The sequence below is a fragment of the Seriola aureovittata genome, chromosome 17 (assembly GCF_021018895.1).
Source record: "Seriola aureovittata isolate HTS-2021-v1 ecotype China chromosome 17, ASM2101889v1, whole genome shotgun sequence".
In the NCBI taxonomy this organism is placed as follows: domain Eukaryota; kingdom Metazoa; phylum Chordata; class Actinopteri; order Carangiformes; family Carangidae; genus Seriola; species Seriola aureovittata.
In genome coordinates this window covers 10,313,189-10,326,445 of record NC_079380.1, presented here as the reverse complement: position 1 = coordinate 10,326,445, position 13,257 = coordinate 10,313,189, and the positions used below count along the sequence as shown (strand labels likewise).

General features: G+C 40.5%; 2 protein-coding genes across 11 annotated transcripts in view; both read left to right on the top strand.

Annotated features, from left to right (window-relative positions):
- Nucleotides 1-13,129, top strand: part of LOC130185881 (SRC kinase signaling inhibitor 1-like) — a 104,982-nt gene extending 91,853 nt beyond the window's left edge. For 9 of the 10 annotated variants that reach the window (XM_056402619.1, XM_056402621.1, XM_056402620.1 and 6 more), the window contains 2 exons: nt 1,400-1,537; nt 7,384-13,129. In XM_056402619.1, coding sequence (XP_056258594.1) covers nt 1,400-1,537; nt 7,384-7,389 — 144 coding nt within the window. In that variant the 3' untranslated portion in view covers nt 7,390-13,129. The remainder of the gene's footprint in view (nt 1-1,399; nt 1,538-7,383) is intronic. The other variant, XM_056402616.1, reaches the window with a different exon arrangement.
- Nucleotides 7,692-13,129, top strand: LOC130184720 (uncharacterized; the record flags this gene model as incomplete). Its single annotated transcript, XM_056400760.1, has 1 exon — nt 7,692-13,129. A coding segment is annotated over one exon (597 nt), but the record flags the coding sequence as incomplete, so codon positions are not given.
- Nucleotides 13,130-13,257: the final 128 nt, after the last annotated feature.

Below are 13,257 nucleotides of genomic sequence, written 5' to 3'. Positions count from 1 at the left end.
AAGTCTTTCCCTCAGAATCTTGGGACTGTAATGTAAATCAGCTGTTGTGCTATATTTAACCATGTATAAATGCATATTTTATGTACTGTCACACTCATAATTGCAAACACCAAAAGTTACTTGATGCCTTTGTGTTTCCAGAACACAGAAAAAAACTGCAGGCAAAAAAAAAAAAAAAAAAAACAGCAAGAAACTTCATCATCAATCTTGAATCCAGTGTTAGTGGTCGAACCTTTATGAGAACAGAAACCTGTCTCTTACAACAAAGCCAAAATCACTTCTAATACACATCTTGTTAATATCTACTGGCCACGTGTTTAACTCTATTACAAGACGTTGCGAGTAGCCTCCTTTCAACTCACCTCCATTTGACCGTAGTTCAACAAAAGATTAGTGATAATCAAAAGACTTATTGTATTGCTGTGTCAGCTGCCACTTCAGTGAGGTGTCTTTGACAGCTCGCGTAGTATTCCCTGTTGCTCTTGAGTGTAGCCTCCCACTCAGGGAAGGGCTGCAACGCTTGACAGTCACGCTGTCTTGGTTAGTTTCATCCCTCTGATGTGGAGCCAGAAAGCGTTCCCATGGGTGTGCATGAGGATTACAGAGTCTTCACACATTATTTCATCACTCCAACTTCAAGCATGTTCATCATTTCAGCATGACCCCTTCTTCCTACTCTTGTTCAACATTTGCTCGTGCACTCGCCAGATTCACACTGACAAGAGATCTACTGTCAAGCCCCGTTACAGTTAGGTTTTTAATTAGGACATCAGAATGAGGATTCGTCCGTTAAGTTTAAATTTAGTATACTGTATTTATTTTTGTGTGTGTATTTCAAAATTCTGCGTCACATCAGGAGAAGGAGCAAGGAAGGGAGACAGGCATGAATTAGCGTAGCAGAGAAAGGCTGTTTGAGACTATAACAGTTAATCTTTTATTTGTTTTCTTTTCAGCTAATATCTCTGTGTGCAGAGGAGGCACAGTTGGATGGAAATTTGACTGGATGTGTATTTGTTTATGTTCGTATTAGAGACAGTTGACATAGTAACTCAGCAGGAAAGATCATTAAGCACACTGCCTGTGGTGAGGATAGGCCATGCAACGTCAGTTTTGATGCGGCGTTTCTATATTCTCGTCTTTGTCACTTTCTACTGATAGATGGTGAAACTCTGTGAAGTGGATATTTCAGTTTTTATATTGGCTACAAGCTCTGATCTTAAAAACCTCATTGGTCTCAGGAGACAGGCTTGCTCGCCGGAATCAGACTGTGTACGGAGTTTATGTGTGTCTGAGGCATAAACTAAAGGCACTGAAGAGGAGAAATGAAATGTACGACCATGTACTGTGTGTCCATGGTCTGATTCACACTCTCTCCTCTCCTCCTCTCCCCTCCTCTCAGGGAGGGAATAGCTCCAGCGTTGGTAAGATTCTCCACTCCTCGGCTGCCTCCAAGCTGAAGCACCTGCAGCAGAACAGCACAGACAAGACTAAAATTGGCAAAAGAGAGGACTTCTTGAAGATCCAGGGCCAGCAGCAGGTATCATCTTTATATTCAGGACAGGGCCAATGCATGCTTGATCTGGCAACATGCATGCAGATGGGGCTGTATGGTACTTTCCAGATACTCTCAGTTGTTCTTTGTGGTAGTGGCAGCCCAGGCCATGACCATTTTTTAGGTATTTAAAGAAACATTTTCCATAATAGGCTTAAAAAAATCATAAAAATATAGATGATATCAGAAGATATCATTATGGAAGGACACTGCATATTACTGTTCCATCAGTCTGTAATTGGTGCAAAAGAAGGTAATGATCCATGTCTGTTATAAATCAAGACAGATGGGACACAATATTAAAAACTTTTAGTTTTTCTTATACATTTGATGACCTTGTTCCTTCATATAAAAACAAAATTTGTCACGAAGGTGGCAACACTACTACACAACTTCAGCAAGCCTTCAAAGTTATATTTAAAAAACATAAAACAAGCACAAAATGTTCATGTGAACCTCTGCAAGCTGATGAAGTCTCCAGAATTGCCATGCCGCCTCGCCAGATTAAGCATAATTAGGCCTCTACTATCTCTCTTTACACCTGAAGCACTACTGCATGTCCCCACCACACTCCTCAGCATTCGCTTATCAGATTGTGTATAATACTGTGTAATATTCAAGGCATAAACTTAAAAATTTTCTGCATTAGAAAGACAACAGTATTGATGAATTAATGATGAATTAAAAACTGGTTAAGATAATGATTAGAAATTCTTTGATGGTGAAATCACATTATCGTGACAGCTCATTATCATGGGATTGTTGAAACAGATCAAAGAATCCTCTGCAAGATGTGTGTCAGACAGGTTGAAGTGTTGCAGGATTATCGCTTCACTAACCTAAACTGTATTTTTAGGTCTGACAATTATAGTAACTAAACCCATTAAAAGTTGAAGACACCTTTACTTAGCATTATGTATTACCATGATATGTGTAAGTGACCAGTGTAAGACTAGACCAGTGTAAGACTAGACTTTGGTCACTTAAAATATAGTTAATATATGTACTCCTTCACAAGTATTTCATTTCTGAAGTGTGGCAGAAAGCCAGGCTTTAATTTATAAAAGTTTTTAAAGCCTCTCTATACATCTGTTATTATACATTGGCCTGATCGCTGCCTTTACATCTTTTTTGGTTTTTGAATTTTCCAGCATTTGAGTCCTTTAACATAAGAAAAGACTGGACATAAGGATGCTCGATGGCCTCTGGAGGCGAGGAAATTGAACTGTTGAAGCATATCAGTCCAGTAAAGCCAAAAGAAGATTTTTGCACCATGCCTGCGCACAGGAGGGAGAAAAAAAAGCTTATTGTCAATGTAATTTGAAAAATAACAGAATCAGTGGAGTGTACCTAAACCTCCATAATGCACAGAATTCGACAGACCATTCAGACACAAATTCAGTCTTGAAGATTGCAGAGAAATAAATGCGTTAGGCACAGAGAGAGAGATTTAAAAGATGGGGGGAGTAATGAAGCTTTGGTCGCCTCAGACTGAGAGAAGATTGGAAGGAATCTCTGCAGCGCTATGTCATAATCGCCCCTTGAGTCGGTGGCAATCACTGATTATTCAGTATGAAGAGGACAGTTCTCTGTCATCACCATTAAGGCTTTCACGTTCTGTACTTTATTTCTATCTTTCCTTCTTCTGCTTTCTACACTGCAATTTACACCCTCTACCCCCAAAATTAATCCCATTATTTCAGTGTGACACTCGCACACAGCACACTCCCTTTTGTCCACAAACTGTTCAAAACAGTCATTGTGAAAAGACACTGTATGTGTGAAAACGCTATCCTCCAAAGGGACATTGGACACTCAAAGCTAATTGTCAGCGTGGGAAGCTGGTGCCAAGCTGTGTAGCGTGGCAACATAACTGCAACGGCATGAAGAATAACAGAAAGCAAAGAGCCATCTGACCTAAACCGAGAGAAAAAACAGTGAGCACAAATTGCCAGTAACTGTCATTGTGGCATTTTGAAGCATGAGGTGCAGTGAGTAGTTGAGAGGTCAAGTAGTCAGTTAGTACAGCAGCAGGTAGAAGTTTGAAGAGGTTTTGTTAAACAAAAACAAGAACAGGACATTCATTGGGAGAGCAGAGCTCTTTCAATACACAATGGTTAAACAGTGTGGTCATATTAGTCTTAATACTACTCCTACATAATCCTAACCTGTATGGAGCCATATAAAGGTCAATATTGAATAAATAAATATGAAATAATCACATTAATAAACTAAAATATATAAATTAAACTTGAAGATTCATCTAAATTATTTAAAACAAGTCATTTCTATGTTTTATAATATGATTTTTTAATCTTATATTCATGACAATACAGTTTTTAAAGGAATTCAATTTTATTTTATAATATTATTTTTTTATTTATTTTTTATTTGAAAATGCCCTTTTCCAAACCCCTGTTTTTATTTCATAATGTCATTTTGCCCAATAAAACCTTGATGTTACACCAATTTTTATTTCATGCCCTTCAGCTAATCACATCCCCCTCTGCCTCTCCAGCAGATTTAGCTCCTGGTAGCTAAGGTAACAATAATGTCAAAGTAATTGTGAATTAACTGAATAAACACACACACAGAAACTAACATCTCCTTTTATTTATTAAGCTGAACAAGGCTGCAGATGCTACCTAAATAGCTGGCTTTTGAGCTTGGATTATTACTCGGCATCAAGAGTCAGTGTGATAATTTAATGGTAATGGTATAATTTACACAGTTTATTCATGTGATTATTTATTCCATAATTCCTCATTATTTTTTGTAATACTGAACACTTTCTCTCTCTGTTAACCATGCAGTGCCACTTTCTGTAGCACTGACCCCCTGTTCAAACTTTAATGAAGTCACGATGCTGAGAGTCCAGTGTTGCGCTGTTTCCATAGGCTGTTTTTCAATTGGAATTTTTTTTTTTTTTTTTTTTGGTTAGATTTCTGGTATCTTCACTGTCAAACCAAGAAAACAGCACAGATCCTGACAATTTAGCTTACAAATGGATGAAGCCAAATCTGTCTGCTATATCATTTTAAATTCACGATAATGAAACTGCTGAACATGGGCTATGCTGCAAAAACATGATGATTACCTTCAGTTCATCTCATCAAATTATCGAGGTGGCTGACTCATTTGCATACAGACTTTAAGAGCTAATTAGAAACTTTTGCCAACTCTATATTCATTTCACCCAATGTTTTTTTTTTTTTTAAACCGTTCACTGACATCAGTGAAGTAAGCAGGTTATTTTTAAAGCGTATATTTGTGTAGAATGTGTGAATCAGTCACCATCCTACATTATCTGTCTCTCTAGGATCCACATACTACACCTTACTGTTGAGCTGTAATCTAAAAACTATTCCAAAACATTTCACCCTCACACTCACAACTGCTGATTACACTTTTGACTGATATTGTTGTTCTGACAATCAGACGTGCCCACCTTGGGTGACATCTCTGCTCGGCCCACAGCTAAAGGTAAAGGTGTATCTTCTCTTAAACCTTTCCTGGACATTACTCCCTAAATGTAACCCCAAACTTTTACCCTCCTTCCAGCTCCCATTGGTGTTTTAGATTGTTCTCTTTTGTCTCCTCTGGCCTAATGATAACTGACATTTCTAGGGTGTTTTGAACAGAGCATAAACTCAAGGAATGAGCACAGCACTTTGGAGTATCCTAGTAGAAGATCTAAATATAAATACCTTCAGCGTTGGTGGTACTGTCCACACAGTGACAGTAGGGGTGACAGTATTGACCATAACCATGATATTTAATAATACATGTATAATAATATCACGATAGCAGATGTTGGGCCTTATGGATCTTTTTTTTATCAGTTCATCCGATTGCCTTTTCACTATCCATTAAGTGCAATTGATCTTTTTGTATGCTATTGTACAGTTATGGTTACACTCAAATTCAAAGAAGCTTTGTTGACAACAAAAAAACAGACAGAATACACAGTAAACAAAGTTTCAGAATTTGACTGATAGCACAGTTATTATTTTTCAAATCTTCTGTAGAGAGTGCGATAATATTGTTATCATGAATCCTTTTGGCCATGATAACCGTGTGACATAAGTGACAGTTTGCACCAATTCAAATGAAAGGCAGCTGATGTTCATTAGCATGTTGTGGAAGCCAGCTGGAGAGACATCACTGTGTGACAAGATGCACTGGCTCCATTTATGTGGCTCATGCGTTTAGCCTTGCCAATTTCAAGTTACCCTGTCTAATTTTTTTCATCCAGATAAAATATGCTGGCTGAATGAACTTTCCTCAACCCTTGCATTTAGCTGATCATAACTTGGGATTGTTGGCTAGCAAGCAGGTTGGCCAATCAGATTTTAGGTGTCATGCCTGACCACATTCCTTGAAATACCCCTGCAAATAATATGTTCCAAATAGACTTGATCATTGGAGCAAAAACAAGTGGCAATAATGTCTTTACAGTGTCAGCTTCATTGTCAGTTTCCGCTCTGATGTAATCTCGGTGTGTTAATTGCCGGTGTTAAAATTAACAGAGCCTTTCTGATGATGCTGTGGTGCCGCTGTGCTCAGGCTGTCTGTTCACCAGAGCTTCACTCAGAAGCACTGGAGCATTTCAGGCGTGAGGATCCTTCAAATTAATGCACCGGATAAGAATAGACAGTTCAAAACTACAATTTCTCCTCGTTTGCTTTGGCACAGATCACGGAGGCCATGACAATGCGAATCACTTTCATGCCACAAAACCCTATTTTATTTTCCCATTTGGCCTCTTACTATTTCTGGCAATGAAACGGGCTAATTAAAGGTGCCGGGCACAAGGTGGAGGTTGTGAAGGCCTGTCCTGGGAGGCATTCGTTTGGCAGGAGGCTCTGAGTGCGTGAGATGAAGGGTGGCTGCTCTGGCGCACTCACAGACCAGAATAAATGTGTCGGCCAGGTTTGAGAGGAGTTCCTCGAGCAGAAGGAACGACCCTGCACTCTGGGGACTTTTGGCAGCAGAGGCTGTGGAGCTGCAACAGAGCAGGTGAAAGCCTCCCAGCAGCGCAGTCTAGACTAGTACACCTGCTCTCCTTTCATACAGAACTAATCCCCGTAATCCCAATAGAAACACCTTTTTAAAACTTTTAAAGCCGCAGCAAAAACTTTTCTCCTGTTGCTTCTTATTAAAATTATAAATAAATGCAAAATCGTTTAAAATAAAAAAGTTAGGTTTTGCTATTTAAAATAGATTCTATAGCTCTTCCCTCACCCTGTCAGGACTCTGGTACATTTAGCTCAGTCTGTTCCCTGCACAGAAAACATTCAAACTGTTCAGCTTGGCTCCACCTGTAAAAGAGAGACAAATACATGTTGTGAATGTGTCATATGTTGGAACAGTGCCACCTACTGGCTGATTCCAGCATTACATGAAGGGACTGAAGGTGTCGTGCAGCCTGTCCATCAGAATATTTTGCATTTATTTAATGAGTAACAATCATTAAAACAAGTGTCAAAATAAAGATGGCCAACGGTGTAATAAACAGCTGACAACCTTCACTGCTGCGCCCTATGACAGAAGTTGTGTTTAGCAAGGGTTTGGTCATCATGTGTAGATGGAAACCTGTCTCGTGGCTTGCATCACACATGCTGATATCAACCTGAATAACGATCTCCTGTGTTTGTCTCTTGTTCTGTTTTCACCTCTCCCTCACCCGTCCCACCCTTTACCCCTCCACTACATGTTTCTTCTGACACTTGTTCCTGCGGCGCAACCTCACCCACCCCTTCACCCTGCGTGAACCCGCGCCGCCCTGCACCTACTGGCCTGCCCCTCCTTCTGCACCTGTGACCCTGCAGCAGTGAGCGACCTGTCCGTGTCCAACATCTTCAGTTTCCCTCCTCCTCATGTTCACCTGGCCACAGAGCTACACACACTCACCTGCCCCCTTCACTCCATCAACTACCTTCACTTCTCCAGTGTTCTCTACAAAATCTTCACTGAACCCCAATGTGTGCATTTGTGGATGTGTGTGAGTGTGTTTGTGGGCAAGCATGCGTGCATGGGCATGTTTGACAGTAATGGTAAGGGGAGGTGCTGCAAGGGACAGTGCCCAGCCACAACCAACCAGACTTTAATTTTTCATGATTTCCCCTTTGATCCCTGAATACCTCATCTCTTTACATCCCCACCCTCCCCCTTCCTGTCTCCTGTGTCCCTGCTCCACCTGAAGGCCTTGGGGACCAACAGCACCAGTGGTAGTATTGAGCCATACCTCTCTGGTATCAAAACGGGCATTTTGTCAAGCCGAGTGCCCTCTCCTGCAGCAGCGTTTGCCCCTGGCCTAAGGAAGTACCCCCAGGAGGGGGCAATACCCTCCCTGACAGCCTCTTCCAGTCAAGCAAAGGCCCTGCTGGCGAGCCTGTCCGCCTCCGGCCTGAGCGCCGAAGCTCTGCTCCTCTCCTCCACCCTCCGCCATCACCGGCTTCTGCGGGAGCAGCGAGCCTCCTCCCTGCCTCTGCCCAGCAGCCAGTCCTCCTCCCCTACTCCCACTGCTACCTCCTCCTCCTCCTCTTCCTCTTCACCCACCACCCCTACTCCGTCTTTGTCCCCCTCCTCTCCTACCCCTTTGAGTCCCCTCACCCTCTCCTCTGCGGTTCTCAAACCCAGCGGTCGTAGCCTTGACAGCTCCAGCCTCAACAGCTGCAAGGAGGGTGGCAGCAAGCCTGTGTATAAGGACCTCACCCGCGGCAACTCTCGGTGATGAAGAGGAGGAGGATGAGGACATGTGGGATTGCATTTCATGCACCATCACATCATGAACCATAAAGAGACTTTTTGGCTTTTTCTTCTTTTTCCTCTCTACTTTTGGCCTCACTCCAGTGTGCAGAGTCTTCATATTCCCATGGCAAGAACTACCATACTGTAAATGGAGTCACAATCTTCTTCTTGGACAAGTTTCCTTCTCTGATCTGGTTCCACAGTTTCTCTGAAGTTCTCCCACACAGTCGTACCGCCAGTGTCCCGGCTAGAGAGTGCACAAACCAGCTGCCCGCTGTAAGCTGTTGTGGTCTGGATGGATTTACTGACAGCACCAGTCTCATATATACCCTCACTCAATGGGTTGTTAGTGGAGTAGATATAATATCTAGACTGTGACTTTTATCATAGAAAATAGAATGCAATAATCAAAAAGTGAGTCCTGTAGTTGTGTGTGTTCTGGATATTATTGCTCTCACTTACCTGCATCACCTAGCAGTGTGAGCCCGCTCAGAAAAAAAAAGAAAAAATCAAAAGTAGATCAAGGTGATGATTGTGGTTTCAAGCTGTTTTGTGTTTAAAGGGGATTTGTGGCTTTTTCTTGCATCACATGTGTTTTAAACTCTGAACTGGTGCTATATTTTCCCCTCTGTTTGTACACACTGTGTGAGGAGTTTACACGGCTGTCCCCAATCTTTGACCTGCACTTTGTTGCCAGTGCACTGTCTGCTTTGATTTCATCTCATATTATTCAAATATTTATATACATCCATTCCCTTGAAAAATAGGAATTGATTACAAAAAATGTTTAAGTTTAATTTTTCAAAAAATAGAAAATTACACTATGTTCACAAAAGCACACTGTAGGGAGCAGTCTCATTACAGCACATCTCTATTTAAAATGGAATAAAGAGGCACAGTTACACAAACAGAAGGGAAAAATTAAAAATTGTGTATTATATACAAATGTTGAATTTCTGTATGTGTGTATGAACTAGTTAATTATGACAATCAGGATGTTTCCACAGTAGCATCTCACAGGTTGCTCTGGCATTTCAGCACCTGACATCACAAACCATCCCAAAGACTCAAGCACACACGGCGATGAATAATACACACATTCTGTCACACACACACACACACACACACACACACACACTTGGAAAGCCAAGCTGTTTGCAGAAGCACAGATTCTGCTATTTTTTTGTTTTGTTTTGTTTTTTCATGATGATTCATTTTCATTCACTCACATCTGTTGCACCACTGAAACTGCACTGGTAAAAAAAAAAAAAAAAAAAATGCCATATGGACCAGAACACGATTTCACCCCTTAAGGAATCTGATAGATCAGGCGTTTTCTTTTTAGGACACTTGTTTGTTTTGAACTTCAGAGTGTTCAGCTTCCAATTTGCAGGCCTTATTGTAGAACTCAATACCTTCTGTGAACAAGAATCAATCGCACTTCATTGTCAATGACTTGGTTTCAACTCTTGAAAGATAAAGAACATTGATCAGCACATATTTAGAGACTTAGGCTGTAGCCTGACTCTTGCAGTGTGTGAGAGGAGTATATATAGAAATATAAATCGAGCACAGTTTCCTCTCAAACACCTGACCCTTTCCGCCAGTTCTGACTTATTGAATTTGGTTAATTATGACAAGCACAAAGCTACAAATGTTTCCCTGAGGGGGGGAAGAAAAAACATTCCTGCATATTTAAAATTCTGGACACTGAATTACCAACAGTGCTGTTGCCTCGTTTGGTTTTATTACATGCATTTTGAAACATGAAACATTTATGAATGTTAGGCCTTTGGTGTGCCGCAGTGACAGAAGTTGAAGTTATCATTATTTAAAGCACATCAAAGGCCTGTCACTGATTCCCTAAGTGTTAACCCTGCACAAGGAACTATTTTGAAGCTCCCTATCCTGTGTTGTTGCCTCAAGGCTGCCCACTGGGGAGGTGAACGGACAGTCATAGACAAAGGGATTTTTTTTCCCAGTTATTCACCAGAATGACTGCGAGAAATCGATTCTTTGTGGCATCGAGATTAAAACATGTGCAAAGGGGCTCATGTCAAAGAGTAGGCAGCTTGAGGAGAGGGGATTAGTTTGGGGACATGTGTTTGAAGGCTACTTTAATAAGAGCGGCTTTGACTTGCCTTATCTCCATCAAGAGTGCTTGTGATATAAAAGACCCAAAGAGATGAGAGGAAGGGTTTGACAGTCAGAGAGCCATTGAGCGGCTGTTCTTCCCCTGCCTCTTTCACTTGTCTTTGTCTTTGGTGTGGGGTGTCTGTGACATAAAAACCACTAAATTGAAGTTATGCTAGGACAAAGTTTGATGGGCCTCAATTATGAACATTGTGTGCAATATGTAATTAGCACTCTTGCAATTTTACTAAGGCAGTGCTCTTCCCCTTTGAGAAACTCCTGCAAGGACCTGTAACAGTGTTTTTTTCCCCAGTGCCTCTAAGACTTTGTTCTTGCCAGAAGTCCCCAGTTGGTCTTGTGTTACAGTATTATATCAATGACAGAATCACACTTTACCCAAAGAAGAGGCTGCAAAAATTGGCTTGTCCATATTTTTTGCAGAAAAAAAAGACACACTCTTGAAATGCAGTGTGTGTCAGGTTGCAGAAGTGGCATTTGACTAAACACTCCCCCAGCTCTGACAATGTGCAAAACTGCAAGCTCACAGCACAGCGAATTAAGCCTCACCCTGGGTGCTCTGTAGCTCTGCCAGGCAGGTTCAAGCCCTGGGTTTCATATTGAGTGAAGTCAAATGAAAGAAATTCACTTACTCATGCTGTTCCACACTCAAATCCATAACTCTCCGAGTTAAATTTGCTGCATTTGCGTCTGGTGAGCGTTGGGGAGGAAGTATTCACGCTTGGCTGCTTTCCCCAAGTAAAGTCTGAGATGAAACCCTCCCAGAATTGCGTGACAGTGCTCTCTGGAATAATTTTTTTTTATTTTTTTTTTTTTATCCCAAGACAAGTGTTCGTGGGCTGTGATTTCAACATGGCTGCAGGCTTAGAGGGCATGTTGAAGACACTCACAGTGGATGCCCCTGGCAATCAGAAAAACTCATGCAAACTTGAAATCAAACATAGGAGAACTATACATATATAAATATATCTAAGTGAGATGTTTGTGTATGATATTATAATTGTGAAGAAAAGTGTGATATATATATAGGCCTAGATTAAATTATATTCTGTAAAATGTCATCATCTCTTCAGTTTTATATATTAGTGACCATTTTGTACAGATTTTTTCTTTTTTAATTCATTGAGAGAGATAATAACATTTCACACTGAGATTATTTATTCATATGCAGAACATTTTTATATTTGTTTAAAAATATCTGTATAGATAACAGTTAGCCTCTGTAATATACACTGAAGTTCATTTTTGAATTCTAGGATTTTCTTTATGAACACTGATGTAACTTTGATTTATGAAAAGCTCGTCCCTGAAAACGCTTGTCCGGCTCGTTTGCCTCTTCATGTGAAGGGTCACATGGAGGTGTAAGAGGCTGGACCAGTGCCTGTGCTTAGGGGCTTATTTTGCTACGATCTTTTGTTTAGTTTTTTTTTTTTTTTTTTTTTTTTGGTTTTGCAAGGGGGTTATATTGTGTATCTGTGGTCTGCTTTTTGGTTTCACCCCATCCTGTGTTTTGTGGTTCAGCTGGATATTAGTGATGTTGGTCAGAAAACACAGATATTGTAGTGAAAGAACAGTTCATGGGCCTGAAGGCTTCACATAGAGCCTTGCTGCTTTGACAGAAGTTAGATGGCTTTAATATTTGCTCTGTGTCATGTTTGCATGTGAAAACAGGAACGGTAGCAATGTGGACGCTCGGTGCAGAAGCATTCAGAGACGACACGCTCTCAGTCGTTACAACATGTGGAGGTACATTTTGTTGCTTATTATGCTCCACTTGTGGCTTTAAGTAGCAGAGAAGCTAAACCACAAGAGTTGTTAAAAACCAACCAAGATGGATCAATAAGGGAATTATGTGAAGTTGTATGAATTTAAAGTTTTATCTTTTCCTTTGCCATTGTATCTTTTTTTTATATAATGAACCTACATTCTATAGTATGTATATGAGGTTTTTACATGAATGTGTGGATGTTCAAAAATCTTGGCATCGAAAACAAAGAAAAACAAAATTGACTTGTAAATAGGTCGAGTCATTCCTAGAGTTCGACGAATTGTTATGTCCAAAAGAAGATGTTTTATTAATAAACTATGATGATGGGTACAAAGGTATATACAAAACAATGCATGTATAGTCTCAAGCAATCGCACGGTGCAGTCGAAAATGTTGTCTACATGTTTTCTCGAAAAAATGAGAACGAGGAAGAGGAAAAAGTGGTTTTGTGTTCGAGGTTTTACAAACACGAGGAATGAGATGTTATTTTGGTATCTGTGACACAGGCATGTTCAGTCTTACTGTGATGTTATGTGACGATGAGGATGATGATGATAGTGGCCGAGAGTGTTGGATGTCTAGAGGGATTCGGAAACGCTTGAACGCACCCCAACCAGAGAAGCCACCAGTGACGGTGAACTCTTTCCACAGAGTGATTCTCCCATTTGTAGAGTAGTGTGATATAAGAACAAAAATAATACAGAAAATAGATCTATAATATAATGATATATAAAATTTAAAAGCCTACTGATACTGGAGATACTAATTTATCAGTGTGGATGCCATGATATTCTGTGAGAAATGTGTGTGTTTTTCCTGTGAGAAGACAGTAGGCAGTTGAACTTGCCTTCTTTTGTACATAATTTGCTGTGATTGTGTGTCCAATAAAGTGCAGCTCTCTTGTACAGTGGCGGCGTCTGATCTTGCTTCGTGCTGACTTACTTTCTTACTTTCTTACTAAGTTTTCTTTTCAGGAAATGATGCCATCTTTAGCATCAGGAAATGCAGTTCAATAGCTTTGAAGAGAAAATAC